The 27856-nt window shown below is 38.7% G+C and overlaps 1 protein-coding gene across 6 annotated transcripts in view; it reads left to right on the forward strand.

The window, feature by feature from the left end:
• The window catches only part of spegb (striated muscle enriched protein kinase b), an 83770-nt gene that overhangs the window by 39427 nt on the left and 16487 nt on the right, over positions 1–27856 (forward strand). For all 6 annotated transcript variants that reach the window (XM_056237780.1, XM_056237775.1, XM_056237776.1 and 3 more), the window contains 19 exons: positions 2032–2152; positions 5865–7429; positions 7548–7691; positions 7801–7983; positions 13864–14039; positions 14406–14494; positions 14921–15096; positions 16339–16599; positions 17132–17290; positions 17385–17574; positions 17966–18195; positions 18334–18453; positions 18742–18846; positions 22398–22604; positions 22699–22822; positions 24905–25077; positions 25162–25274; positions 26467–26635; positions 27125–27224. In XM_056237780.1, the coding sequence (XP_056093755.1) occupies positions 2040–2152; positions 5865–7429; positions 7548–7691; positions 7801–7983; positions 13864–14039; positions 14406–14494; positions 14921–15096; positions 16339–16599; positions 17132–17290; positions 17385–17574; positions 17966–18195; positions 18334–18453; positions 18742–18846; positions 22398–22604; positions 22699–22822; positions 24905–25077; positions 25162–25274; positions 26467–26635; positions 27125–27224 (4397 nt within the window). In that variant the 5' untranslated portion in view covers positions 2032–2039. The remainder of the gene's footprint in view (positions 1–2031; positions 2153–5864; positions 7430–7547; positions 7692–7800; positions 7984–13863; positions 14040–14405; positions 14495–14920; positions 15097–16338; positions 16600–17131; positions 17291–17384; positions 17575–17965; positions 18196–18333; positions 18454–18741; positions 18847–22397; positions 22605–22698; positions 22823–24904; positions 25078–25161; positions 25275–26466; positions 26636–27124; positions 27225–27856) is intronic.

Raw genomic sequence — 27856 nt, forward strand, 5'->3', positions numbered from 1 at the left:
TCTTGACAGTAGTTTTTTAACATCAAAAGATACTTTGCTGGTGGAAGCTGTTAGTAAATCTGGCCCTTATAGTGGCTATCCAAATGTACGAAAAAGTATGTGTGCACACTTTAAGTATGAAAACCTATGAATACTAATGAGATCACAATATAATGTATGCATGTCATCTGATGTAATGTATTACACAAAAATATTCTTGGTTGGAGGTCAAACGTGGTTGATTTTTGCATGTGAGCTTGTATATTTTGCCTCATTACACCTTTTTTCTATTTTTGTGTCTAAGAAAAACTTTTGATGATATTCATGAATATAAATTGTCTTAAAACAGAGGAGAAGCATGGATGTGTTTACAAAGATAATATTCTGAGGCCTGTTCTCTTGATTCTATTTAGTCCCTTTGCGGAGTATAGGCAATTGAACTCTCAGTTGTCAGTATGTATTATGACAAAAGCCTTCCCGTTATCCCGTGGGGAAAGTGGTTGGGAGTGTATTTGAGACACTTACAGGCTGGGTGAACAATATTTCCATTTCTTTCATCATCGTGACAGAGAGAAATTAGAAGAGAAGAATAGAGTGATATTTATTCGATTTCAGTTTAGAAATGAAAGGTTTGAGAACAGTATGCCCTGTATATAAATATCCGTTTTGATCTCAGCGTCTAACATTGAAATTCATTTATCTTGTGTACAACGCAGCTTTCAACAAAGATAGATTTTTAGAAAAGTGCACCACAAGCAATGGAGCTTGAATTGCACTGTAAATTCTTGGTTTGTCATTAGCGCTGATATGAATGATGCTCTTGTCTTCACAACGCATGACATACAGTTGTAAGATCCAAAGACTTTCTACAAAATGAAAGTCAACAATTTTTACCAACAAAGAGATACTGGAGGAATAAATGTGTCAGGATTTGGTGGAGCGTATGATTTCCGTAGTGGTGTAAGTGATTGATTTGATCTGTTATGGTAGGCGTAGGGAGGTGGGCGGAGGCCCATTGTCATTGATTTTGATGGATGCTTCCTGACTGCAGTCTAATCCATTCAGTCACTGTGAATTACATGGGCTCTGAAGGCATCAGCTGGGACTTTGCTTCAACACAGCTTGCAGCTGAAAAGCATCACCTGGGCTTTATTCATCACACCTCTGAATGCATGCTCATGTAACTCACTTACATTATCCATCGTTCTATCTGTCGTTTTCTCGTTCTTTCTAGCATTCTATATATCTAGCATTCTATCAATCTATTTAGCGTTCTATCTTTCAGTCTATCTAGGGTTTTATCTATCATTCTATCGTTCTATAAATCTCTCGTTCTATCTATCTATTGTTCTATCTATCATTCTATCGTTGTATCAATCTCTCGTTCTGTCTCTCGTTCTGAGGTTGTAGGTCTGAGGTCCTATATCTGAGGTCCAGTTATAGTCACCAAAATGGTCATAGTTTTCCTTTTCACAACCATTCTCCACTCTCTCTTATAATTATAATTAGTTTTTGTTTTTTTTGCTACTGTTCTTTTAAGACTTTTATGTAAATGCCCACTTTGCATGTAAAAAATGTGAAAAATCATTCGCACATGAGTTTGCTGTGTGTCGAGTCTAATATAGATTTAAACAGTTTTGGTTTTTGACATCAGAAATTGCAGAATTTTAAAATGATAATTTTTCCAGCTTTGTTTCGATAAATAGTCTTTTTAGTTTGCAAAGCACATTTTGGTTTTTAAAGTTGTAGTGTTTTTTAGTTTTGTTTTTTAGTACAATAATAAACTATATAATATCTAAAGATCATGGAACATTTAGTTTTTCTCATGATATGACCAGTTTAATAAATATTTGCTTTTTGGTGCATTTTATGTAGTTTAAAGAAAATGTTAGCAAAAGGGAAAAAAAGTGTAACTGGAAGCAAATAATTTCTGTTGTTTGCATTTTTTGGTTATGTGGATGAATACGCCCATGACTTGTGAACGCTAGTACGTCGAGCATCCTGCATTAAATTGAATTTACTCTGTTTGTTCCCATTTCGGCTCTCCCGCAGGTGAGAGAATGATGGATGTCGCCCCGGATGCGAGCGATCGCTGGGCCGCTGGTGAGACCACAGTGTTGGAGAAAGAAGCTCTAGCCCTGGGATCAAGAGCTCCGGGGCCGCAATCAGCCAGGCAAGCCAACAGCCGGGAGCCGACGGGCACCCAGATCAGGCACCTAGGGGTCGAGCCTCTGATTCGAGCGTCACGCGCCAATCTATCCCGACCGGGTTGGGGGTCTGAGGAAAGTGTGTCTTTAGCTAGCGATTACTATGGTAGCACGTTCAGTCTTTATAGAGGAAGGACTTTTTCTGTACCCCTGTAAGTAAACCTTCCCAAGCTAAAATAAATAGCAATTAGCCACAGCCCACAATAAGCAGACCAAAACACAGATATAAAAAGATCCCTCATCAATAGATAAACAACCACAAACCCCATCACAGAGTCACAAGAGACCCTTGCTCTAACATGGTGTCCCCTGTAAGTGCTAAAGATGGGAGGGGACTGAGAACAAGACCCAGGCTGTAATTCCTCCTCTGTCTCTCTTGGTATCTGAGCCGTGCATTTTGGTGGCCCCATGAGGCAGCTTACATCACCACAGGAATGACAGAAGATCCAGTGAGTGGGCTCTCTGTGTTTGGATGAGGTTCAGCTCAGCCCACAGAGTGTACGGGCTGTGTGAGCTGCCAAAAGCCTTACAGTTATATGTGACTCATTCATTTGCAAGTGCAGCACAGCAAAAGTTTTTTTTTTATACGTGTATTTCATTTTTGGAGAGCTTAATTAAAATGACACTAAACAACTTCAGTGGATGCTCATATTAATTTCATATTGTCATACAGTAGATATAACTTTTAAATTATGTTAATCTCAGAGATTTGATTTCATGATCAAGTTTTTTTTTTTTTTTGCTGTGGTGGTTTGAAAAGGGTTGAAAATACTCCTGATTATTTTTATTACAAAACTGTTGCTGAATTTGTTTTGCCGTTTTTCCACTGCATATTGGTGACAAACAGCACAGATGATTTGTTACTCCAGATGAGCCAATCTGGAGTCATAATCTGTATTCATATTTTGATTTTGGTGGCTTAATGCAAGGAATATTCAACATTCTGGGGAGAAAAAAACGATAAGTCATTCAAGATTAACTTCTAGTTGTAAAAGTTGAAGATGTGTGAGCCGTGACGGGTGTTTTCCTATGTAGTTGGTTGTATGTCTTGGATTTGAATTGCTTGTGTCACTTATTTCATTCTTACAATTAAATTTAAACCGTGTTTTGTGTTGTTAGTTATTGGACAAAAGCCAGTATCTGATGTTTGACGAGTTTTGTTTTAGGTGCTGACTATGAAGTGTAAGTGTAGATATTGTTAAAAAAAGAAAAGAGGGTGACTTATTGTATCTTCCGTGTCATTCATCCCTACGAAGCACTCTTCTTCACCCATGTTTGAGCCAGGGTTGACTGTAACACTCTTAACACCAAACATAACTCAAACTCTCCTTCAAATGTTAGTTTTCTTAGTCAATTATAAACCAAATTTTCAAATTTCATTCCACTCTGTTTAGCATTGAACAACACCAAGCTTTGCATATTTTCAAACCCGCTGTTATACTTTAGTTTCTGTTTTCCACCCTGTTGTTTAGTTCTGCTTTTGATTTGCTGCTCATTTGTATCATGAATGTGTTAAACAGAGATATATTGGTAATGACGGGCTGTTCCTTTTTGTGCCTAACCTTAAAGAAAGGCATGGCTCTGTCTAAGAGAGGGCAGGCGCAGGGCACTGTCAGGTAATGACCTGGCATTTAAAGCAGCCAACTTATACTCTGTCAGATCTGTGTCACATCATGTACAAACTGAGATGCTGAGAGCACAATGACCTTTTGTGCAGGTCAAGATTTTTTGGGAGCTGCTCAAGGAGTCTAAGAATAGACTTTCTGTAGAAGTGCTGCTGTAGGCCAAACCGTTAAATCTGAAGACAAAGCATTTAAACTCCAAAATAGTAATTGCTGAGTAAGCTTAAGGTGATGCATCTTCCATTGCCTGTACACTCATTCTGTTTTAATGTCACTAAAACATTACCATTTTACTTTGCATCATAATAAAAGTAATGGTAAAATTAAGGTTTAAGCTGACAAAGTTATACCTAGCATTACTCTCTTAAAGAACTTTGAATTTCTGTCTACTAAAAATAAACTAATAATGTGTAGCTCAAAATATTGATAGGTTGAGACAAAAAAGGTTTGAATTTAGTTAAGCATAATACAGCACCTCCCTCACACACTGTTATTGCCTTTTCATTCCTCATCTAGATTTATTTTCATTTAGTTCATACTTTCCTTTGACCCCCATTATCCATATGCAAATTCTTTTAGTTTTCTACTCGCACAGCAATCGATGCAAAATTGAAGCTGAACAAAGTTTGCATTAAACATGCTTGCATCACTTTTGTGTTAGGTATCATCGACCCCTTCGGTTTCCCCCTGGTTTTTTGTGCATGCTGTTTTCGGTGAACTGCATAGCATGAGTTCTTGTATGCATGCACATGATGCCTTGAGTGACTCGCAAAGATAGGAGGGCATAGATCTTGTAAGAACTCTCAGATTGAGATGCTCTGTACAAAAAGAAATGGTCATTTTTTGCAAACTTTAAACATCATTGTTTTAATGGTAATGATCTCAAATAAAGTGCAGTCTAAAACACTGTGATGTGTTGAGTATTATTCAAGTAAAGTAAAAAAATACAACAGACTGTATATTCATGTGTAGATAAATTTGTAAATTATTTATCTTGAATATTATAGTGAACCATCTAGAACTGCTACTGCCAGTTGCTGGTTTTGTCATACTTTACTAACATCACACATTTTCTAAGGATCATCCCTCTGTTTTAACCAAATTTGTGCTTTGTTTTCGCATGATTTTGATGCTGCATGGGAGATGTTTACACATAGTGCACTGGATATACAATACAAGAATAAGTTTGTCAAACTGCCGGATGGGAAGGAAGCTACACTGATTGGATTCACAGTACTGTATTATTGCAGTTTGGTCTGTGCTGTGTAAACAAGAAAAAGAAAGAAAGATTTTTGTTTTACTGCTCTTCAGATATTTTCTAGTGCACAGCCATTTTGAATTAGACCCCTTTTAACAGTATTCTTGATGATTCAACATGTAATAGTTATGTGCCCGCTCTAATTCTTGTTTTCCTCTTCCTTCCTAGCACTGGCAAGTGAATCTTGACTTATTCCTGTAGATATCCAGTGATGTGTGGTGGTCTAGCCCAGTGATTTTGGAAGGTATAGGCTAGTAGGCATAAATTAATCTGCCATGTGCTAATATTACATTCTTTTTGCGCATTCAGTTGTGTAGTAAACTATAAGACAAATAAATTTACAATTTGTTTTAAGGTAGAATTCAGATTTCTTAGTCTTATAGGTAGAGTATAATTTTACATTTAAATCTGGTCTTGACTGTCACTCCGAGATTAATGGAATATGTTTTATTCATGCTCTCCTTCATGAATCTCCTCACATTATTTTTATATTTCAGTTTATCAGTTAGCAGAAGCTCATAATCATTTTTGATTTTATTTATCTCTCCTGAAATTTGAAAATTATGAAGGTTCGCATCACTCTTATTAAAAAAATTATTTCTCAAATTAAGACATTCGCAGAAGTAGACTTGAATTAACTTGCGCACAAACACATGCAGACAGTCCCATTTAAGATCCCACATCAGAGAAATTAGCCTCTCTGGCCCCTCTTCCAAAGTCCTCATCCAAACAGTTGGGCTCACCCCTTGCATAACCCCATACTCTAACAGAACATTTCCCTCAAACACCTTCTTTTAGGAGCCCATCTGAAGAAGTTTCGAGGGAATCTCCCCCTCAAGTCCTACCACCCCCTTCCCCCAAAATTGGCCGCTCTACTGCCTCTCCTTTGCTCAGCCGTTCTGGTTCGGCCCCTGCCACACCCCTAGCCCCACGCAAGAAAGTTGTCATACCAACTGAATACCAAGACACAGTACCAGGAGAGTTTGAGGAGAAGATTAAGCAACCCAAATCCTCAGGCATGTCTCAGAGTAGTGCTCAAGACTCTCGACCACAAACCCCCGTCAGCGAGTATTCCCGCAAGGAACTTACACCTCGGCCCTCACCAAAACTGACGAGAGCTAGCTCCAAGATCTTTGAGAAGGTGCGAGTCTTTGAAGAGCGCAGAAGAAGTATTGATAACCCAGAGGGGTCTATATCCGGACGTTCTTGGGCTGGATTTAATAGAGCCTCGTCTATTGACTCTGATGAAGGAGGGAGCCGGTTGGGGATCTCGAGGGAGAGCTCCAAAGAAGACCTACGGGAGGCTCTGAAGGCAGATGCAGCCCAGAGAAGGACTATGTTCAAACAGCGGGCTACTTCCCTGGAGGACAGACCCCGTTACTCCCAGAAGGTGCAGGACATTGAGAACAAGTTCACAGAGGAGCTCCAGCGCATCAAAAAACTTGTCGGTAAACCACATATGAAGAAATCCTTCTCAACAGACCAGCTCTCTACTTTTCACAGGAGCAGGCAGCCTATAGAGAAGGTAGAGCCCATCCCACCTCAGGTTCTTCAAAAACTGCAGGATAGAGAGCGTGCTCAGCGAGAGCAAGAGATGAGAGAGAGAGAGCAAGCCAAAGAAAGATCACCTCCGAAATCACCGTCTCGCAGACGAAAAGATCCACTGGCCCAACAACCACTGGAAAAAGTTGAAAGTGATCTGCTTGTCCCATCTACCAAGATGGTAAGCACATTTGGGCATGAACCATCCCCTCCAGAGGCCATGTCACTTTCGGATTTACCCGGACAAAGATCTCCAAGACTTCGTGGCCCAAGCCCAAGTAGAGATAGTCCTCGAAGGTCTCCAACTGTAGAGATAACTGCCATGGCTGAAGAGCGCTCTCGAGGAAGAGCTGAATCTCCATCCAGAAATGTCTTGGAGATGACATTACGCAAATTGGAACCAAGACCTGCAAGTCCACTGGTAAAACGTGTTGTTCGTGTTCAGGAAGTTCCTCAACCAGACAATGAGTCCATGCATAGGAAGACACCAATAGAAGTCACACTGAGAAAACTGGAAAGAAGGCCTGAAAGTCCTCTGGTGCAAGGAGAAACTGTAGCCATTCAAGAATGCCCTGTTCAAGCTCCCCCCAAACCTCCAAGAGTTTCCTCATCTGAGGAAAAGATGGAGCTGGATGTGACTCCTCTTCCATTGGCACCAAAGCTCACCATACCAAAAATTATTATCGAAGAGGAGCCAATGGAGACGGATACACCTCCAGAAAAGAATGAAAAGGCTGTGAAAAGTGGCACTGGTAAAGAGGAAAGACCCCAAAGAAGCAGAGGAAGAGGACGCAGACAAAGACCAATGTCCCCTGAATTAGGTAAGTTAAGGCATATCCAGTGGGATGCAAATCTTTGACTTTGTAATATCCAAGTTGGATATTACACTTGAGGAATATCACATCTATTGGTTCTGACATATCTCTTTTGCTATTACAGAATCTTCGGACGACTCGTATGTGTCTGCAGGAGAGGATCCTTTAGAGGCTCCTGTGTTTGAGTTTCCACTTCAGGACACTGTGGCTTCCACTGGAACAGAGGTCCTTTTAAAATGCATCATCAGTGGCACTCCTCTCCCCGAAGGTAAGTACTTTATTGCTGCTCTAATAACTTCAAACAGAAACTTTAGCATCTTGTATAGCTGTTTTACTATTTTTACTGGAGATAACAAAGACGTTTATCTTATATACAGTGAGATGGAAGAGAGACAACATTGAGATCAAGAACAGCCCAACCCATGTTGTAAAGGTAGAGGGAGAAAGGCACTCGTTGCTCATCAAATGGACAAAGCCAAGTGATGCAGGAACATATACAGTTACCGCTACCAACGAGGTGGGCGAGGTGTCCAGCAGCGCTACTCTTTTCATCAAATCAGGTGAGGGGTATACGGTGAAGCTGTTCCTTCACACTGGCGGAATGTTGCTCTGCTGTTGGTTGCTAGTTGGCATTCCTACTCAACCGCTGTATCAGGTGACAGATCACTCCTATTGTTCATCGCATTCGTTTTTATTAGCAAAGAGCTGAACTTTGCTAAGGATTGTGGCAAACGCCAATGGTTGCCGTCACTCACGTCGCTGCAAATCTCAATGAAAATTAAGGAATTCAGGTTTCTTCGTCACAGCATATCGCTATGTGCACGAACGCCCCTTCATCTTTTTAGAAGACAGCTATTAGGTTTCCTAATTTGTATGTCTAGTATCAAATCAGAAGCATCAGGTCATTTTAAACATATTACTTGCCTTAAGCTAGATATTTGGTTTTAAACCATGCAGAGAAAGGTTCCAAGTAAATTTTTTGAGCATATACTTTTGAGCAGCAAGGATGAGCATATTGTGTTTCCAACCTGAGTTGAGGATGTGGGAGTTTAAAGGGTAACGTATGGGATTTTAGAGGAGTGAATTTCAGTACCTTCAGATATCCATGTAGGATCAAAGGCGGTGAGTCACTCCGTCAACATGCAGCCCTGCAGGGTTTGCATCTTTGTGTTGGTGTTTAAATCACCCTTAAAGCAAAATAATCATTAAATTAACCATAAAACATTTTCCTCACCGACAGCTCTGTTTTGATCACTCTGTTTGGTTGCACAGTGCTTCTGTTTTGCCTCCCCTATTATTTTCTTTGTGCTTCTTTGCTTCCTCCTTCTCTCCTTGAGATCTCCCTTGTTCTCCCACTATGGTTCTGGCTGGATAGTTACCATGGCAACCCAGAGGTTAAATTGACATATGAATTGTTTAACTGCGTGCTGGCCTCATAATGAGTGGTAAAAAAAAGATGGAAGCACATACGTTGATGAGACTGGACAAATTGGAAATGTTAGTCATAGTTAGTCACTACTCACTTTCTTCAGTTGCTTTGTTTAACAAAAATTGGCAAGTAGCTTTCATTTGCTGGTGTTAAAAAGAAAGTATGGAATTGCATTATTATTGTTATTATTATTATCATTATTATTATTTCTTTAGTGTTTTATTTTATATCTACATTTAAGAATTAATTTATGTTTGTGTATGTTGAAGTGTACAGTAAGCTTAATGTTTACATTTGTTTTTATGATTTTTTTTTTTTACTGTTTTTATGTTGTTGTTGTTGTGTTTTTTAAATTGCATGGTGAAGCCGAAGATACAGTTCTTTTTTTAAAAACAAAACAAAAACATTTGTCTGATGGAGATGTCTGAGTACATATTCTAATATTCTTCCAGAGCACCCTTGTTTGATCTAACGGTTAGAAAGAGAAGCTTTACCTTATTAGGGCGGTGAATACCAGGGGTATTTTTAGCACTCCTTCCTCCATGAAACGATCACTTAATAATCTCATATATAGTGGATCCTTGTATTACTTCATTGACAGCTTGTTGTTAAACCTGCCATTAGCCAAGTAAGCCTTTATTTTCCACAATAACACGACAGCTAGACAGTTGTTCCTGAGAAATAAAGAAGGCTTTTATCAACAGATGAAAGACCTGCATAAAAGTCATTTTCTTTATAGTTCATGAAACCATAGGTTTGCTGAGCTACAGCAGAAGTGAGAGAGTTTGTAAGAGGCATATAAATAGGATGGTTGCTATGAGAAGTATTTTATGGCAGTTCCTTTGACTTGAATGGAAAAAAGGGAGGACATCTGCATCTGTTTGCTCTGATGTGAATGTGAGAGGTAGTGTCTTATTGAAAGCGAGAGAGCCAGAGAGAAAGAGCATGGGAGGGTACGAAAGACATAGTGTCTACACCAGATTACCAGTTGAAATCTGAGGGCATTCACTATGGTGCAAATCTAAGGTGCTGACATATTAACACAAATACTGTCAGGACTGAACATGTGCTGGTGCCCTCGGTGTCGGCTTAGTACATGGCTGAGGTCTGGCTGAAGGACCAGGGCCAGGTAGGTTTGTGTTCAAGAATTTGGGTCGCACTTTATTTTACAGTACGTGCACTTATTTGTACTTACCTAGGAAAGTACTGGTTAACCCTTTAAGCGCCAAAGTCGCAAAATTGCGACAAGACGTCATACTTAATAAAACAGGCTGTAGATCCTAATATGGTGTAATATCTAATTTGTATTCCCTACCACTAGATGGCAGACATGTAATACTTCGATTCAAGATCAAAATGACGTCATGTTCCTATTCAAAGTGTTGGAGAAAACAGCAGAGCAAGTGAGCGATCGTGTCATTGATGCGGAAGCAGTTCAGTTCAGAGCGTCTGAGTAAATTGTGATATTTGTGAGAGAAAATCGTCAAATGGCTAATAAAAACTTGTACCGTGAGGATGTGTTGCAAATGTTATTCGCCGATTCTGACTCTGAAGGGGAATATTTGCCTTTTGTAAATGACGATCGGCCGTCTAATGATCGCGCTTCTCCCGGTACATCTTTGCCGTGCAATGGTGCCGCCCGCGCCTCTCCCGGTACAACTTTGCCGCGCGCGCTTCTCCTGGTACATCTTTGACGCGCAATGGTGCCGTGCGCGCTTCTCTCTGTACATCTTTGACGCGCAATGGTGCCGCGTGCTTCTCCCGGTAGATCTTTGAAGCGCAATGGTGCCGCGCGCGCTTCTCGCGGAACATCTTTGCCGTGCAAGGCGAGTGTTCACGAAGCACAAACAGATCATTTTGACCATTTGCCCAACGGGGATAGGGGTGGCAGGGGTGGACGTGATCTTTTCCTGAATATTACTGATGAACTGATCAAAAATTAGGCTACTGTTCACATGTGTTTTACTACTAATGTATTGTAATATAGTAATAATTTAGTACTTTCTCCTATTTTATTGTTGGTTTCCTCTTTTCCAAACATTTGGAATGAGGATAAAAAAGAAAATAAAAAAAGCATGTAAATAAATTCCAACATCAATTCAATATCTACTATTTCCTGAATATTACTGATGAACTGATCAAAAAGTAGGCTACTGTTCATATGCATTTTACTACTATATAGTATAGTAATACTTTAGTACTTTCTCCTGTTATTGTTGGTTTCCTCTTTTCTCATCATTTGGAATGAGGATAAAAAAAAATAAAACATGCAAATAAGTTCAAACATCAGTTCAATATCTACTATTTCCTGAATATTATGAAATTCAAGTGGGCCGCCCCCTTATGGCGTCATAATATGCAAATTAGATGAGTATATTTACACCCCACATAAACTTTCAGTCATCCCCAACATTTTTCTAATTTACAGTAGATCTCTATCTTTAAACCCTTTCAAGCCACAAGCTTTTGAAATGTTGATGTCAAAATCCAGCATTTCTTCAAAAAAAACCTTGGCGCCTAAAGAGTTAATATAAGGTAACTACATGGGTTAAGGTTAGGTTTAGGGGTAGGTTCAGGGTTAGTACCTAGTTCTCTTACCCAGTTATTGTAATATCTATAATAAGTACTTATTATAGTATGTACATGGGAAACAGGACTGTAAGATAAAGTGCTACCAGAATTTGTATGGTGGATTTCCAGAGAATAGGACAATATTACAGAGTTTGACCATCCTTTCCTATTTTTTAAGCTACTTTTGGATACCCTGTTTGTTTAAAAGTTTTATTCTTTTTTTTCTTTGGAGTAAAGTGAAATGAATCACTGTCTTTAAGCCGTTGGAGTTCTTAAAAATGTTACCGCTTTGAAATTAGAATCATACCCGAGTTCATGGTAATGTATATGTATGTTCTAAGCTGTTGTAAGAAGAGCCACGGTGTCTATTTTTTCTTCTGGTACATGCATGGCCGAGTCTCGCTGCACAGCTTTGCTTCAGGCCTCTCACGGCAAACGGTTTCAAGTGTTTACACGTGTATCTTGCTTAAGGAATGACTCTCCGTACTGTAGCTTATTTCTGTATGTCCATTTGTAAATCAAAATCAGCAGTTTAGTTTTAGATTGAATGGATACAACTTAAAGACACTATGAAATGGCTTGGCAAGCACTTTTTCTTTCCTGTTTGTTGAAACAGGAAGTTGAAATGGGACTTACAGAAGGGGTACAGGGTAAAATAGCCCGTTTACTTCATAATGAACCTACATCGTACTTGGCAGGTGGTATTAAAACAAGAGTCATCAATAATTTTTGTCAGTTTTGCTGTAAAAGAAAGAATGTGAATTCTGAAAGAGATGATCTACTGAAATATTTGTCAACATTTTGTCAACTTGTAGGTGTACACAAGCATATTTTGTTTTCATAAGGTGTTTTGTTTTAATGTGATATGTCTAGATTAATTAAAGTTAAACATAAGTGTAAATTTGACAATCAAACCATTTAAAATGATTTTTTAATTAAAATTTGAAAGAAATTAATGCAAGGTCATAGCAATCACTCAAATTTGTTGTTGTCCAGAAGCCAGTCTTACAGGTTTGATTTGTATTTTTTTCTTTTGTAAATTGTAGAGTGTAATGCATACAGCTTCAAAGGTAACACTTTACAATGATAGTACATGAATAATCATGTACTAATACCTGAATTAATAATTACTTTACTATGAACTAATGATGAGTTAAGACATGTACTAATGAGGAACTAACCTGACATGAGTCATATGAATTCCTGCATGAATATACCATCTTAACTACACGTTAGTACATGCTTGTTAATTAATGTATTTATTAATTAACATTTCGGGGTAAACTAAATCAAACTTGCTCTATAGAAAATGGACACATTTTGTGGCCCAAAAGAAGAGCAAGAACCCTAACTGACTAACATCCAACTGCATTATGATATAAAGACAGGAAACCAACCCATGAAATAACCACATAAATAAGCATCATCTGTGCTAACACTGATTTTAATTTTGAAAATTGCATCTGTTAATGAATATGTTAGTATTTCACTCTTGATGGCAGCAGTGGAATCACTTAAAACAGAATGAGATTAAATTGTTTTTAATGATGAATGCATTATTGTGTGTTCAATGAGTAAGGTTAAATGTAAACATTGCAAGACATCTAATGTCATTCACTGATGTTTGTGACAGTTGCTGGTGTCAAATTTATGAACAATTTTACATTGTGCCCTTTTAGTACATCTTTCTTCTGATCTAGAACATGTTTGATTTTGTTTACCCCGAAATGTTAATTAACAACCATGTACTAATGTGTAGTTAAGATGGTATATTCATGCAGGAATTCATATGACTCATGTCGTAGTTAAGGTTAGTTCCTCATTAGTACTTGTCTTAACTCATCATTAGTTCATAGTAAAGTAATTATTAATTCAGGTATTAGTACATGATTATGCATGTACTATTATTGTAAAGTGTTAGTTACCGCTTCAAATTCATCTCTTCTGATCATCTGCACAGAAAATCCTTTAAAAAATGTCCTATAGTTTAACAAATTTCAATTTGTTGTTGGACACTCTTCTGAGTATATATTCTTCGTCCTCTGTTTTTGTGATGGTTTTTGAAAGCAATCTGTCTCTTAAACTGGCATTCCCATTGTCATTGGACTTTTATGAAATTGGATTTGGAATTACAGTATCCTTTCTCTTCAGGGATGCTGGTTTTTATTCGGCCCATGTCTTTTACCCTTCACCTTTCTAATCCATTTCTCTCTGTCAGAGCCAAAGGCAAAAAGTAATTCTCTGTGAATTTCACATCTGTGATGTTGTTTTCTGAACAAAAAAACCCCCAAGAACATATTGTTCTGCAGATTTTTTTGTATAGTGTTATTTAGATAAATTAATATTCATTGAAAATCTTCTCAAGTGTGGACATGTGCAAATGCAAATCTGAAAGTACTGCTTGTAAAATCCATTCCAATCTCATTGGTGTTTCTCACAGAGCCCAGTCAGGACCAGCGTGGGAACCTTGGTGTGCCCATGGACGTCAGCAGTCCCATCACATCTGATGAGGAGTATCTCAGTCCTCTTGAGGAGGGGATGGATTTCTCCTCCTACAGGGGACCTGAACCTAGAAAGATCGTGGACACTCGATTCAAGGAGCCTCCAGCCTTTCAGGTATCAGAGAATGAGACAGAGATTTTAAAATATTATGTCAGAATTGACTTTTACATGCACCGCTTGTACGCACTTCATGTAAAACCCATGTAGTTTTTAAGCCTTTATTCTGGAAAAGGCGTTTAGATGCTCAATAGCGATTGGAATATTCATGTGCACGTTATCATGTGGACATATTCCGAATAAACTAAAACGTGACAATTCTTCTGCTATTCTATTTTGGAAAATCTGGAGATGCTGATTCTTTTTCTGGATATTTTTACGCACGTAAAATTTGCTATTAACTGCTCATTGCCGTTTGACATTTTTAGTTAGTTAATCTTTACAAAGTAAAAATGAGCCTCTGTGTGTTTACCAACGTAACAGGTTGTTATTGGAGAGCAAACAGTTATAGAGGGTCAAGAGGTGACCATGTCTGTTCGAGTGAGTGGACAGCCAAAACCCATGCTTTATTGGTGCGTTCCACACTTCAAAACTTTACCTTTATTTGTCTAGACTGAACAATGGTTACACTTTATTTCGATAGTCCACTTTAGACATTCTAATAACTATAAGTGACTTTGCAACTACATGTCAGCTAACTCTCATTGACTGTTATAGGGTTAATAGAATAAGTGGACATGTACTTGCAAAGTTACTCATAGTCAGTGGAATGTCTTTTGGGGAACCATCTAAAAGAGTTAGCAGATATTAAACAGACAGACTACTAATGTTCTAATGTCTGCTAGTTGACATGTAGTTACAAAATTACGTACAGTTAGTAGAAAGTCTAAAGTGGACTATCGAAATAAAGTATTACCTAAACAATTCATAATATAGATTTAAACAATTCATTTCTTTATGGACTGTGACATGACAACTTTTATTTTCCCTCGTATCAGGCTGAGAGACAGAGTGACCATTAAAACGGGTCCACGGCATATCGTCCATGAGACAGAGGAGGGCAACTTTGAGATGATAATTAAATCAGCACAGAAGTCAGACACTGGAGTTTACACCTGCAAGATCATCAACGAGTATGGAACTAAGCAGTGTGAGGGCAAACTGGAGGTGAAAGGTAAGGGCTTCAGCTGCAGTAGTCATGCATGGTTTGTGTTCATTTGGGAATCATAAGCATGATAAACCATAGAGACCAAGTGTTGATATCTCTGCTTGCTTAAAGATGATGTGTGCAATTTTTCTTGAAATGCTTTCTTCTTTCCCAGCTTAATATGCATAGATAAGCCATTCATAATTCATTACCCTGAAAATCACTGTAGTTGAGGTACTTTACATTATGAGCAGTTTGTAGCTTTGCAAAGTAGCTTCCCCAATGCAAATTATCACCTTTTTAATATTTAATAAATAGGATTTTCCAAATGATTAATGCAGCAAGATGATTTCAGTGTTTGATGGTTAGTCAGTGAATGTGTTTGAATGCATAATGTGAGGTTTGTGTCAGCCAGAAATTGTCTGGCCATATTACACATGAATCTTTTCTGGGTCATTTTGCATGGTGTGAATAGTTTTTACATGAGAAGTGCATTCATGATTACAGAAGAGATTGTTGCATGCCTTGGTTTAATACGAATATTTTTTTTTTCAGTTGTTGTACAATTTTATTCTTGTACAATGATTTATATGCACTAAATAAAACAATTTAACAGTCTTGCTGTTTAATGCATTTTTTGCAACCTTGCATGATTAACAAGATTTGCAGTTAATTTAGTGAACTAGCATTCAAAAGTTTGGGGTCAATAATTTAAAAAAAGATATTCAAACTTTCATCTAAACAAAATCTGCATATTAGAATGATTTCTAAAGGATCATGTGACACTGACGACTGGAGTAATGGCTGCTGAAAATTTAGCTTTGCCAACACTAAAAACAGAAATAATACATTAAAATAGGTTATTTTAAATTGTCATAACATTACACAATATTACTATTTTTATTGTATTTTTGATCAGATAAATGCAACCTTGTTATAATATACATTAGCCTTGGTATACTGATCATTTTAAGAAGTCTGAAAAAGCCAAAATACAGAGTCTTATATCTGGCAATGTTGAGTTCTGGGTATAATTTTGAGCTGATCCGTACTGAGCCGTGAACGGATTATGCTGACAGACAATGTATTAGCGTATTCATCTAATATTTCTGCTCTGCTGTACAACACAAGCTATTAAGCGGCTACGTCTGCAGCATCTGCAGATTAAACACATTCAAAGACTCTGTGCACTTTAAGCTTCTCCGGATTTCCTCAAAAGGATTTTTTTCCACACTTCTCTTTGGTTGATCTTTATCGTTTTTACTCCAGCTCGTCCAGTAGAGCCAGGCTTGGCCATCATTCGGCCAGTGAGGGATGTAATGGTGAAGGCAGGAGAGACTGCCCTGTTCGAGTGTCATGTGATCGGCCCGCAGGACACAGATGTTGATTGGCTGTCAGATGGGAAACTTATCCAGCCAGCTCTGTTGAACTGTAAGATGCACTTTGACGGGAAAAGGTGCAGGCTGCTGCTTAACTCTGTACATGAAGATGACAGTGGAACGTACACCTGCAAACTGAGCACAGCAAAAGGTGAGCAGCTTGGTATAGGTTTTATATACACTTTGATATCAACACATCATTAGCTATGTTTCCATCGGCATATTTTTGTGAAATTTTGGGATATGGCATAAAAAGCACTGGATGGAAATGCCAAGATGCGCATACATTTCTAAAAATGCGCATAAAGAACTTGACGCAGATACAAAAAATGATCCAATAAGAAAACGTGCATAAACTACAATGGAAAGACACTTACCGAATAAATCCCTCAATGACTTTGCCTCAAAAGAGGATGTGCATCTCAAATGTTGGTTTGGTCATTCTGAAATGCCTGAGCCAATGTCTGTCATCACTATGATTTGGTATAATGACCTCCCGGAACTGTCTTGCATGGTTGCCTTCCCAAACACCAGGCATCCGCCTCCAAACACAAGATAACATGCCAGCATTTCATCTGTGCATTCTGAGGCGCAAGTAATTTATGCTGTACACAAAAAAGAGCCAGAGTGGCTTGACCCTTATTAACCTGTCTGTTTTATTTCATATATCATGTAATTTATAGAGGAGCTGACCTCTAGTGCCAAGCTAAAGGTTATAGCATCCATAGAGCCCCTCTTCACCCGACAGCTGGATGTACTGGAAGTTATCGAGGGTCGTAATGCTCGATTTGACTGTAAGGTCAGCGGGACGCCACCTCCTCAGGTCACCTGGAGCCACTTTGGTATGAGTCTATTTCCTATGAGTGCCTCCCAGTGTCAGTCCCTGTAAAATAACAACAAGATGGTTGGGTCATTTGTGTGTCATGTCTTCAACAGATCATTCTCTGGAGGAAAGCGATGACATTCGGATCTTGAAAGAAGGAGGACGGCACTCGTTAATCATCTCTCATGTTAGTAACGAAGATGAGGGCCTCTATACAGTAGTAGCGCATAACTCATATGGGGAGGCAGAATGCGCAGCGGAGCTGTATGTGCAGGAGCCCAGACCGGCAATATCCTCTCAAATGTATGACCTTTTACTTACATTTTACTCAGAACCACTTTAAAAGGTTATTTCACCCAAATTCTCTTATTATTTACTCGCATTTAGTTCCAAACCTGTAAGCTGTTATTTTGTCCATGTAACGTTCCATATAAGGACAGTTCATAGTGGCTGTCGAGCTCCAAATAGGACAAAATACACCATAAAAGCACCATAATGTCATCCATAGGACTTGTGCACCATATTCCGAGTCTTCTGAAACCAATATATTGCTTTTTACAAGGATTTTTGACAGGTTCAAGTTGACAATTTTCATATTTGGGTGAAGTGTTCCTTAAATCAAAAAAAATGTCAAAAATGTTTTGCATTACAATATAATATCTTTTTATGATACATTTTGGTTTATCTTTACCAGAGCAAAGCTGGAAAAAATGCCCTCCATTCCCGAGGAGCCCGAAGTGCCTGAGAATGAGGTGGAACGTTTCACCATGCCTGATTTTGTCAAGCCGCTCTATGATCTGGATGTAGTCGAGGGCAGAGAGGCTGTGCTCAGGTGCAAAGTGGCTGGCTTGCCGTACCCGACCATAATCTGGTTTCACAATGGCAAGAGAATTGATAGCACTGAGGACAGAAAAATGACACAGTGTAAGTTAGTTGATACCATAATTCAATTATCTTACAATCTACTGAGCCTTTCCAGAAAGCAGTCCCAATGGAAATGATTGTGTGAGTGGTGGGAATAACAGGAATATAACGTTGTTCTTTTTGTTGTCTTTTCTGCAGTCAGAGATGTTCACAGCCTGGTGGTCCGCTCTGTTTGTCATGCACACGGAGGAGTTTACAAGTGTGTCATATCCAATAAGGTGGGCAAGGCAACATGCTATGCTCATCTTTATGTGACAGGTGAGTTTAATATCTTCATGGCTTCTGCTAGATGTGCATGACAACTTGAACATTAGTTAGGCACTCCCAAGTTAGCAGCCAGATTGGCATCAGATAACCACAGCTTATTTAAGATCTTTTCCATATCCCAGACTGTTCAAAATAACACTACGACCCACATCTCAGACTGTTTGAAATAATACTACAATTTATTTTAAGTCTGAAGCATATGCATGCATGTGTAAGAAGTGGTGAGAGACTCCTCTGGCACCAAATAAATATTCTAACTTGACACTTTTGCTGTTTTAGACATCCTTCCTGACCCACCAGATGGGGCCCCAGTCATTGAGTCCATCACTGGCAAGACTATCACGCTAAGCTGGAAGAAACCCAGAAGACTGGATTCGTCCATTGGTATAATTATGCATGTTATTTATGTATTTATTTATTTAATTTAGAAACTGTTCTTGTACTGTAACTTGTCTCATTTAAAGGTTTGAAGTTCTCCAAAGGACTATTTTAATTGGTCAGTGGTTGCTCTTTCATAGCTGTAGGATAATGGAGTTCTCAGTTAAGATTCATCTAAATATCCACTGTGTCTCAGATGTTTCCTAAAATACTTAAGGGGAAAAAAATAGAGACTTTTTGATATACAGGAAGAGTACAGAGCTATACTATGATTTGGGATCATTTGTTTATGAAATCATTTGATGAGAAATGCTCATGAGTTGTCATTATAGTCTCTGTCTTTTTATTGCAGACTTTGGTATCTTGGCAAATCTGAGTTTGAGATCACTTCTGAAACTCTAAAGACAAAATCGAGATTACTGGGGGGGTTTAAGAGCAAAATCGGTGAAGCAAGGCTTAAAAAAAAAATATGTGTGATTTCTGCACCACTAGTGGCAACATAATTGCAATCTGTTTGTTTGGGCAGCCTAATTAGGTTCAACCAAAAGTGTTAGTTTGTAATTTGTGCTACCTGTTTTGTGACCAATGGAAGACGGAAGAATTATTATTCAAATTTACAATTCTTTTATTTTTTGTGCCATTAGTGCTGCAGAAATATTGCACTTCACTTTTAAACAAAAGTCTCTATTTGCTCTCTGCCTAATCTTCTTGTGGTCTTAGAGAAATAGAGATATTAAAGGATTAGTTTGCCCATAAAGGAAATTTCGGTAACGCTTTAGATTACAGCCCGGAAAGTACTGCGTAATTAAAGCGATTTTACAGCGTAACCTTCGGTAATTATAGTGTACCTATAACGTACTTACAATATAAGTATAAGGGAACAATATTTTAAGTTTGGGGAATAAAGGGGTAACAACCAGGATAATTAAAAAATTATTTATACTGTAAGTATTATTGAACTAAGGGGTACTTATTCTACTATTATGATATAACAATCTTACATTTGGGAGCAATTTAGCAAGAACATACCTTTTTGAAATAATGGTGAACCAGTACATACTGTATAGGCTTTTTAAAAATTACAGGGTACATATCTATGCATTTATAAAGATACTCTACTCAAGATACTCTTGTTTCATGTGGTGCTTTTTACCCTCTTGTTTCATGTAGTTACAGGGTAAGTACAATAAAAATGCATACACACAAATATCACTGACTAGGAAACCTTTATTTATTAAACAAGCACCACTTACCCTGTAACCACATGAAACCAGATATACACTCACCGGCCACTTTATTAGGTACCCCATGCTAGTAACGGGTTGGACCCCCTTTTGCCTTCAGAACTGCCTCAATTCTTCGTGGCATAGATTCAACAAGGTGCTGGAAGCATTCCTCAGGGAGTTTGGTCCATATTGACATGATGGCATCACACAGTTGCCGCAGATTTGTCGGCTGCACATCCATGATGCGAATCTCCCGTTCCACCACATCCCAAAGATGCTCTATTGGGTTGAGATCTGGTGACTGTGGAGGCCATTTTTGTACAGTGAACTCATTGTCATGTTCAAGAAACCAATTTGAAATGATTAGAGCTTTGTGACATGGTGGAAGTAGCCATCAGAGGATGGGTACATGGTGGCCATAAAGGGATGGACATGGTCAGAAACAATGCTCAGGTAGGCCGTGGCATTTAAACGATGCCCAATTGGCACTAAGGGGCCTAAAGTGTGCCAGGAAAACATCCCCCACACCATTACACCACCACCACCAGCCTGCACAGTGGTAACAAGGCATGATGGTTCCATGTTCTCATTCTGTTTACGCCAAATTCTGACTCTAACATCTGAATGTCTCAACAGAAATCGAGACTCATCAGACCAGGCAACATTTTTCCAGTCTTCAACTGTTCAATTTTGGTGAGCTCTTGCAAATTGTAGCCTCTTTTTCCTATTTGTAGTGGAGATGAGTGGTACCCGGTGGAGTCTTCTGCTGTTGTAGCCCATCCGCCTCAAGGTTGTGCGTGTTGTGGCTTCACAAATGCTTTGCTGCATACCTCGGTTGTAACGAGTGGTTATTTCAGTCACTGTTGCCCTTCTATCAGCTCGAACCAGTCTGGCCATTCTCCTCTGACCTCTGGCATCAACAAGGCATTTCCGCCCACAGAACTGCCGCTCACTGGATGTTTTTTCTTTTTCGGACCATTCTCTGTAAACCCTAGAGATGGTTGTGCGTGAAAATCCCAGTAGATTAGCAGTTTCTGAAATACTCAGACCAGCCCTTCTGGCACCAACAATCATGCCACGTTCAAAGTCACTCAAATCAACTTTCTTCCCCATACTGATGCTCGGTTTGAACTGCAGGAGATTGTCTTGACCATGTCTACATGCCTAAATGCACTGAGTTGCCGCCATGTGATTGGCTGCTTAGAAATTAAGTGTTAACGAGCAGTTGGACAGGTGTACCTAATAAAGTGGCCGGTGAGTGTATTTCCCAGTATATTTAAAAAATTGCAGTAATTGCCCAAACTTAAACATCAGCACTTTTGCTATCAAAAAAATTCTTTTTTTTTATAAATGCATAGATATGTACCCTGTCATTTTTTTAAAAGCCTATACAGTATGTATTGGTACACAATTATTACAAAAAGGTACTTTGCAAAGTATGTTCAACTTCTCACTAAATTGCTCCCAAATGTAAAGATTGTTGTATCGTAATAGTAGAATAAGTACCCCTTAGTTATATAATACTTACAGTATAAATATTTTTTTAATTCTCCTGGTTGTTACCCCTTTATTCCCCAAACTTTACATATTGTTCCCTTATACTTACATGTAAGTACTTTATATGTGTACACTATAATTACAGAAAGTTACACTGTAAATTCCTCCTAATTACACAGTACTTTCCGGGCTGTAATCTAAAGCGTTACCGAAATTTCTGTTGTAATTTGTCGTTTCAAACCTATAAGACGTTTTCACACCAATGGAGAAGTTTTATATGATATACATGTACAACATTTAATGGTATCTGTTTTCGATGCCATTACAATGAATAGAAACAAACTTTCAAAAATGATTCAAAAGCACCAACTCTTCCATTAGAGAGATCTCATTTGTGCTCACTGTCTATTGGCAACTTCTCATTAAACTAAATGTAGCATAAATATTGATAGAAGAACAGTGTAGTGATGCTGGTTGGATAGCAGCACGAATGGTTGACCTAACCTGCTCTTGTTTCCTTTACACATTTCCAAGTATGGGCACCTGTTGAATATAGTTTTGTAGCTCTGTTATACAGTAACATTTTATTTATTGCTTTCCAACAGACGTGCTATGACTTGGTGGTGTTGTTGGAAACAATCGCAGATTTAATGCTGCATTGACTGTCCAAGCCCTAAAATTTTAGTGTCCTTGTTCCATACTGTCAAAAACGGTTTCCTCTCCTTGCAGTGTAATTGAAAAATGGATCGGAAAGTTAGATCCATAAATAATCAGATTTCCTTTTTTGGTTGTAGATTTAAAACTTAACACAAAAGGATTGATTTATATTTCCAGATCCTAGCTCCCTGATGTATGCTGTTCAGCAGCAGGCCCTGGGGTCGATCCAGTGGACCATCATCGCCTCTTGCCTGAAACAGACTACCTATACTATCACCAATCTGTCTAAAAGTGTCCGCTACACCTTCAGGGTGCTATCAATCACCAGCAAGGCCTTTAGCAAGCCGTCGCCTGCTACCGAGCCAGTGCAGCTGCTAGATAGAGGTATGCCTCAGCAAACAAGGACAGCCGCAGTCAGACGGGTCAATGAGATGTATGAGTTACTGCAGGAGCCTGGCTTTTATCTCTCTGTCTGCAGGTCCGTACATCCAGGAGGCTCCTGTAATCATTGACAAGCCGGACATTGTGTATATGGTGGAAAAGCAGCCCTTAAGCATCACAGTCACTCTCAACCATGTCAATGCATCGGTCACATGGAAGAGGTATTTTTCATTTTGATTAGCACTGAATCATTTTGCAACTGATGCTTTTTTGCTATGCCTGATTATTATCCATAAGTTATGAAACTGTTGAAAAATACTACATTCTAAAGGGATAAATCATTGAAAAAATTAATTTCTGTCATCATTTACTCACCATCATGTTGTTTCTTCCATCAAACATAAAAGGGGATGTTTAGCAGAATGTCTGAGCTGCTCTTTTTCATACAACAAAAGTTAATGGGAATATGTACTTGCAAGCTTTAAAATAGATTAAGAAAGTCTTGCCTTTCCACTCTTTCAAATCATGATACACAGGATAGCTACTTATTAAATTTGATTGCACTGAATCAATTATGGAACTTATTCTTTTTTTGTTCTGCCTAATACTTATTAATAACTTAAAGGTAGGGTATGGGATTTGCAAAACGGCCTAGTCTGGTTAAAACCAGACCATTCTCAGTTGTAACTGAGTTATGGTCTGGTAAAGCGTCATAGACAAATCATTTCCAGAGGGGCGTCACCAATGGACGTCACGGATAGACCTAAAACCAATCAGAGTGATGAAGGAGATGACGTATGCAGAGCGGCAGAAACATCTCCGAGTGTTGTTCTTTGCTCGGTTTTTAACAAAAGAAAAAGTTCAAATCGCTTAAAACAGACGCGATAGCTGATTCGAATGAATGATGTTTTCGACGGTGGCATCCATCTTTGTAATGTAGGCTACAAAATCTGCTTCAAAATCCCAGCGCTGTCGTCATCGTGTAAAGCCCGCCCCAATATTTCTGATTGGTGCCTCGATTTTGGCGGATTGGAAATGAGCTTGAATGAGCTCTTTGCCAGATTAACTTTCAGAGCAAATCTAAATTTGCCGGAAGTTGTCTGGGTTTTCCCAGGCTAAAAACGGCCGGCAGATTTTGAAAATACACAACTCAAAAGGTCCTACCTTCTTTCCTCCAACGCTGGCCCTGACTCCACCCATTCGAAGAACATGGACGCGCAATCATGTACGAGCGAAAGCAACTTGCACTTACTCTCTCTCTCTCTGTACCGGGGCGACTTGCACTTACTTTGACTGGGTCACAAGCTTTGAGTATGCGCACGAAGGGGACACACGCGCGCGATGGGGAGGGGGGTATGGTACGACCGTTTGATTGACGCACTTACTGTCCAATGATTCTAGGTGGTCTTGGAAATGATTGGCTGGAGTTTTTCGAGTCCTGCCCGTTCCACAGATGATTAAATTGCTTAATTTTCATTTCAGTGCTTCTAACTCAGTGGCAGTAAGTGGGTTAGGAATAGGATTTCAAGTGATTTTGAAAAAATGGTCAAAAAAGAAAATCACATACCCCACCTTTAAGAAACTGTTGATAAATACAAAATCGAAAGGGATGAATCACTCAAAAAAGAAAATTGTCATTATTTACTCATTTGCTCTTCCTTATGTCGTTTCTTCCTTGTAATACAAAAGGAGATATTTAGCAGAATGCTCGAGTTACTCTTTTACATGCATCAAAACTAGGAATTTAAACTTGCAAGCTTTAAAATAGGCATAAAAGTACCACAAGAGTAATACATATGACTTGTTTGCATTGCTGCAAATCCTCTGTATCTATACAGTTACAGTACACAAAGATATTAAATAATTGTTATATACAGACATGCAGTTCAAGTTTTTCCTATGCTAATCATTCTTTGATGCTATAATTAAGACAGCACTGTATTAGTATTCCTTCAATATTTTAATTAGGGTTTGTTCAAAATCTCTAACACTTAGTATTTCATCATTTTAACATTATACATTTTAAGAACTGAATGTTTGTGTAACTGAGGCCAGCTAGTAAGAGCTGTGTGAGTAAACGTTAATGACATTGATGGAGCGTTCTACATTTGCATATTCAATTCTGATTAGTCTTCAATCTTACACCTATTTGCATACTGAATTCTGATTGATCTTTTATTTCTTGCATCTATTTAATAGCCATATAACCTAAAATATTGATACCATTCTTTTGCATTTGCAAGGACATGTAAATGTTGTTGACCTGAACAAAACAAGTAGTTATTGTGGCATTATATTTTCAGAGGGGGAGTGACATTGTCTAACAGACCGGGTCTGTTTGAGTTGAGCATGCCTGATGATGACCAGCATACACTGAAGCTGTACAAGGTAAAGAGCAGTGATGCTGGTCAGATCACTTGCGTCGCCAGCAACAAGTATGGCAGCGACTCCTGCATCCTAACCCTGGAAATGGCAGGTACGTTGCCTTTTTCAGAATACAAACTGTATGAGTATCTGTGTTATTGCACATATTCAGTCTCATTGATTTCTCTGCCTCTAGTGGCACCAACTTTTGAGTCCATCATGGAAGACCTGGATGTGAATGTAGGCGAGACTCCTCGTTTTGCGGTGGTGGTTGAAGGAAAGCCTGTCCCAGACATCCTTTGGTACAAGGTGTGTGCTTTTGTTGTAGTGCATGCACTATTTAATTAGAACATAGTTTTTTTATGATTTATATTCTATTAAAAAAAATTTTCTTTCAATAAATCAAGATTTGGGGCAGTGAAAATCTATATTCAGCAAACTCTCGGTTTGCGAACTAGGCATGTAAATAGCAGAAAAAAAACAGCCCATTTAAAGGGGACTTATTATGTCTGTTTTTACAAGATGTAATATAAGTCGTAGGTTCCCCCAGAATGTGTCTGTGAAGTTTCAGCTCCCCTTTTTGGGTAGAAGCAAAAACACAATATTTTCGTGTGTGTATCTTTAAATGCAAATGAGATGCTGTTCCCCTCCCCCTTTCCAGATAAGGGCTGTGCCTTTACAGTTTTATGCCTCAGATACTCCGGCAACAAAAAAACATGATAAACAGTATGGGCCATTTCCACAAAATGCATTTTTGATTCCACTGCGCTGCTTTTCCATTGTTTTCTATGTAAACACGCTCTACAGTATGTAAACGGGCCTCCGTTTTTCTCCCATTTTCTGACCATTCACACACACTGTCTTTACATCTAAAAACACGTGGCGTAGGCAGTGGAAAACGCAAGGTGTCGAGAATGGCGTTTTCAGCGCGAGACGCGAGTACAACTGTCAAACGTCCGTCGAGAAACATAGAAAAGCAATGGAAAAGTAGGGCAGTGGAATGGAAAAACACGTTCTCTGTTCACCGATACTGCCAACAAGAGAACATTTCTATTGTTTATCACGTAGCTGAGACATTCTTGTGTTGAGTGTTTTGAAACCAAAAGTTCTTGCCGTTCCATGATTCTCATGCTGTGGTAGACGTTTGTTCTCGTATCAGTTGCAGTCGGTTTAGCTGAGAGTTCTGACTTTCATCCTGATCTTGAAGTCAAACCACGTCAGCCTGTTTCCCACCTGCTGATCTCTCACTAATGCTGCCTGTCTGATATTTCCTTTAGCCATATCACCTTCCTGGGAGCAGCATCATGTCCTGTAAATCATGCTAATTTATGCTTTGAATAATACTTTTGGATATTCCATATCCTGCCTCAGGGCTTTGCCTTCTGTAATTCCTCACTACCCTGTTCACCTCAAACCCACACAAATGCATTTCAAATTCAAATCGCAACAGTGGGATGGCTGCTTAGTCAATCTTTTCCACTTGTTTTCCTCTGATTTTCAGGGAGACACCCTGCTGTCCGAAAGCAGCCATTTCACATTTGTGTACGATGACAATGAATGTTCTCTAGTGGTGCTTAACACTCAAGCAGATGACTCAGGGGTGTACACCTGCACTGCTAAGAATCTGGCCGGTTCTGTGTCCTGCAAGGCTGAGCTGACCGTCCACACCGGTGAGCACTTTGCCATTAATGAAGGAAGTTGTATTTCTATTTCTAAGCATTCAAATATAGTACATTAAAAATATTATCTGGAAATATTCAGATGTATCTTGAATTTATTTGTATTAATTCATTAATTTCAAATAGGTTTTGTTATTTACCCAATATTAAATAACCATTTTCAGTTAATATTAAATAAAATTGTTTAACATTTTTTCACAATAAATAGAAAATAATGTTAACAAAGCACAACAAGAGATACCACTAAGTTTTCAGACAATTAACATACTGTATGCATATTTTCAAGAATATATATGAAATATGATATAATAAATATATATATTTATGTTAGTGAATGTGTTGAAATATTAAAATATAAAAATAAAATGTGAGAATAAGCAACATTTGAGCATGTGCAGCCTGTGCTTGGCAATTCATTTTATTGGCTTTCAGAAATTGTCTTTGTGATTTGTTTTTACTCTTGACTTTCTGTGTGTGTAGTCAAGGTGGAGAAAGATGACCCGATGGAGGATGAGGCGTCCATCCTAAGGAAGATGCGGGGACTCACTGATTACTATGACGTGCACAAGGAAATTGGGAGGTGAGTCATCCGCCCAGAGCCTCACTTGGACACACACCATTTATCTCTAATGATTTCCTCTGTCGGCCTAGAAATTCAAAGAGCCGACTCCATCAGCTCTCGCTGATGACATATCTCAGGTCTTCTGACTCATCACAGACGTCTAAGGTTTAATAAAGATTCAGCCGGATAAAGGGTTGGTTGGCACATTATTAAAAATACACTTTTGGTCTGGAAGTATGCAATTTCATGCTCCACAATCAAAGGATGATTCAGCCACATCAGAAGAGGCCAAAAGACCCTTGAAATTTCTCATGTTGTTAAAATATGGGATCCTTGCACTTCTTAATAAGGTTTGTACAGGTTCTGTATTGAGTAGTCTCGCTTAGCAGCTTTCATTGGCCAAGGACCGCCCAGAGGCCGTCTGACTGACATGTAAAGCAACCAATCACAGTTTGTTTTGTTCCGCGTCAAAATGTAACGTTGATGTCCCTACAATAACAGACCAGTGTGTAAAACTGAAGTAAACGTATTTTAAAGGGTCTATGCCGTGAACTTTACATATTCCACATTCTTTTGAAAATCCAGCATTTAGTTGATCCTGAGAAGCGCTCATTGTCACAGTTGTAAACGCGATATATGTTACGCGTGTA

Source organism: Rhinichthys klamathensis, unplaced genomic scaffold (assembly GCF_029890125.1).
Source record: "Rhinichthys klamathensis goyatoka isolate OS25496 unplaced genomic scaffold, OSU_Roscu_1.1 h1tg000497l_1, whole genome shotgun sequence".
Taxonomy (NCBI): Eukaryota; Metazoa; Chordata; class Actinopteri; order Cypriniformes; family Leuciscidae; genus Rhinichthys; species Rhinichthys klamathensis.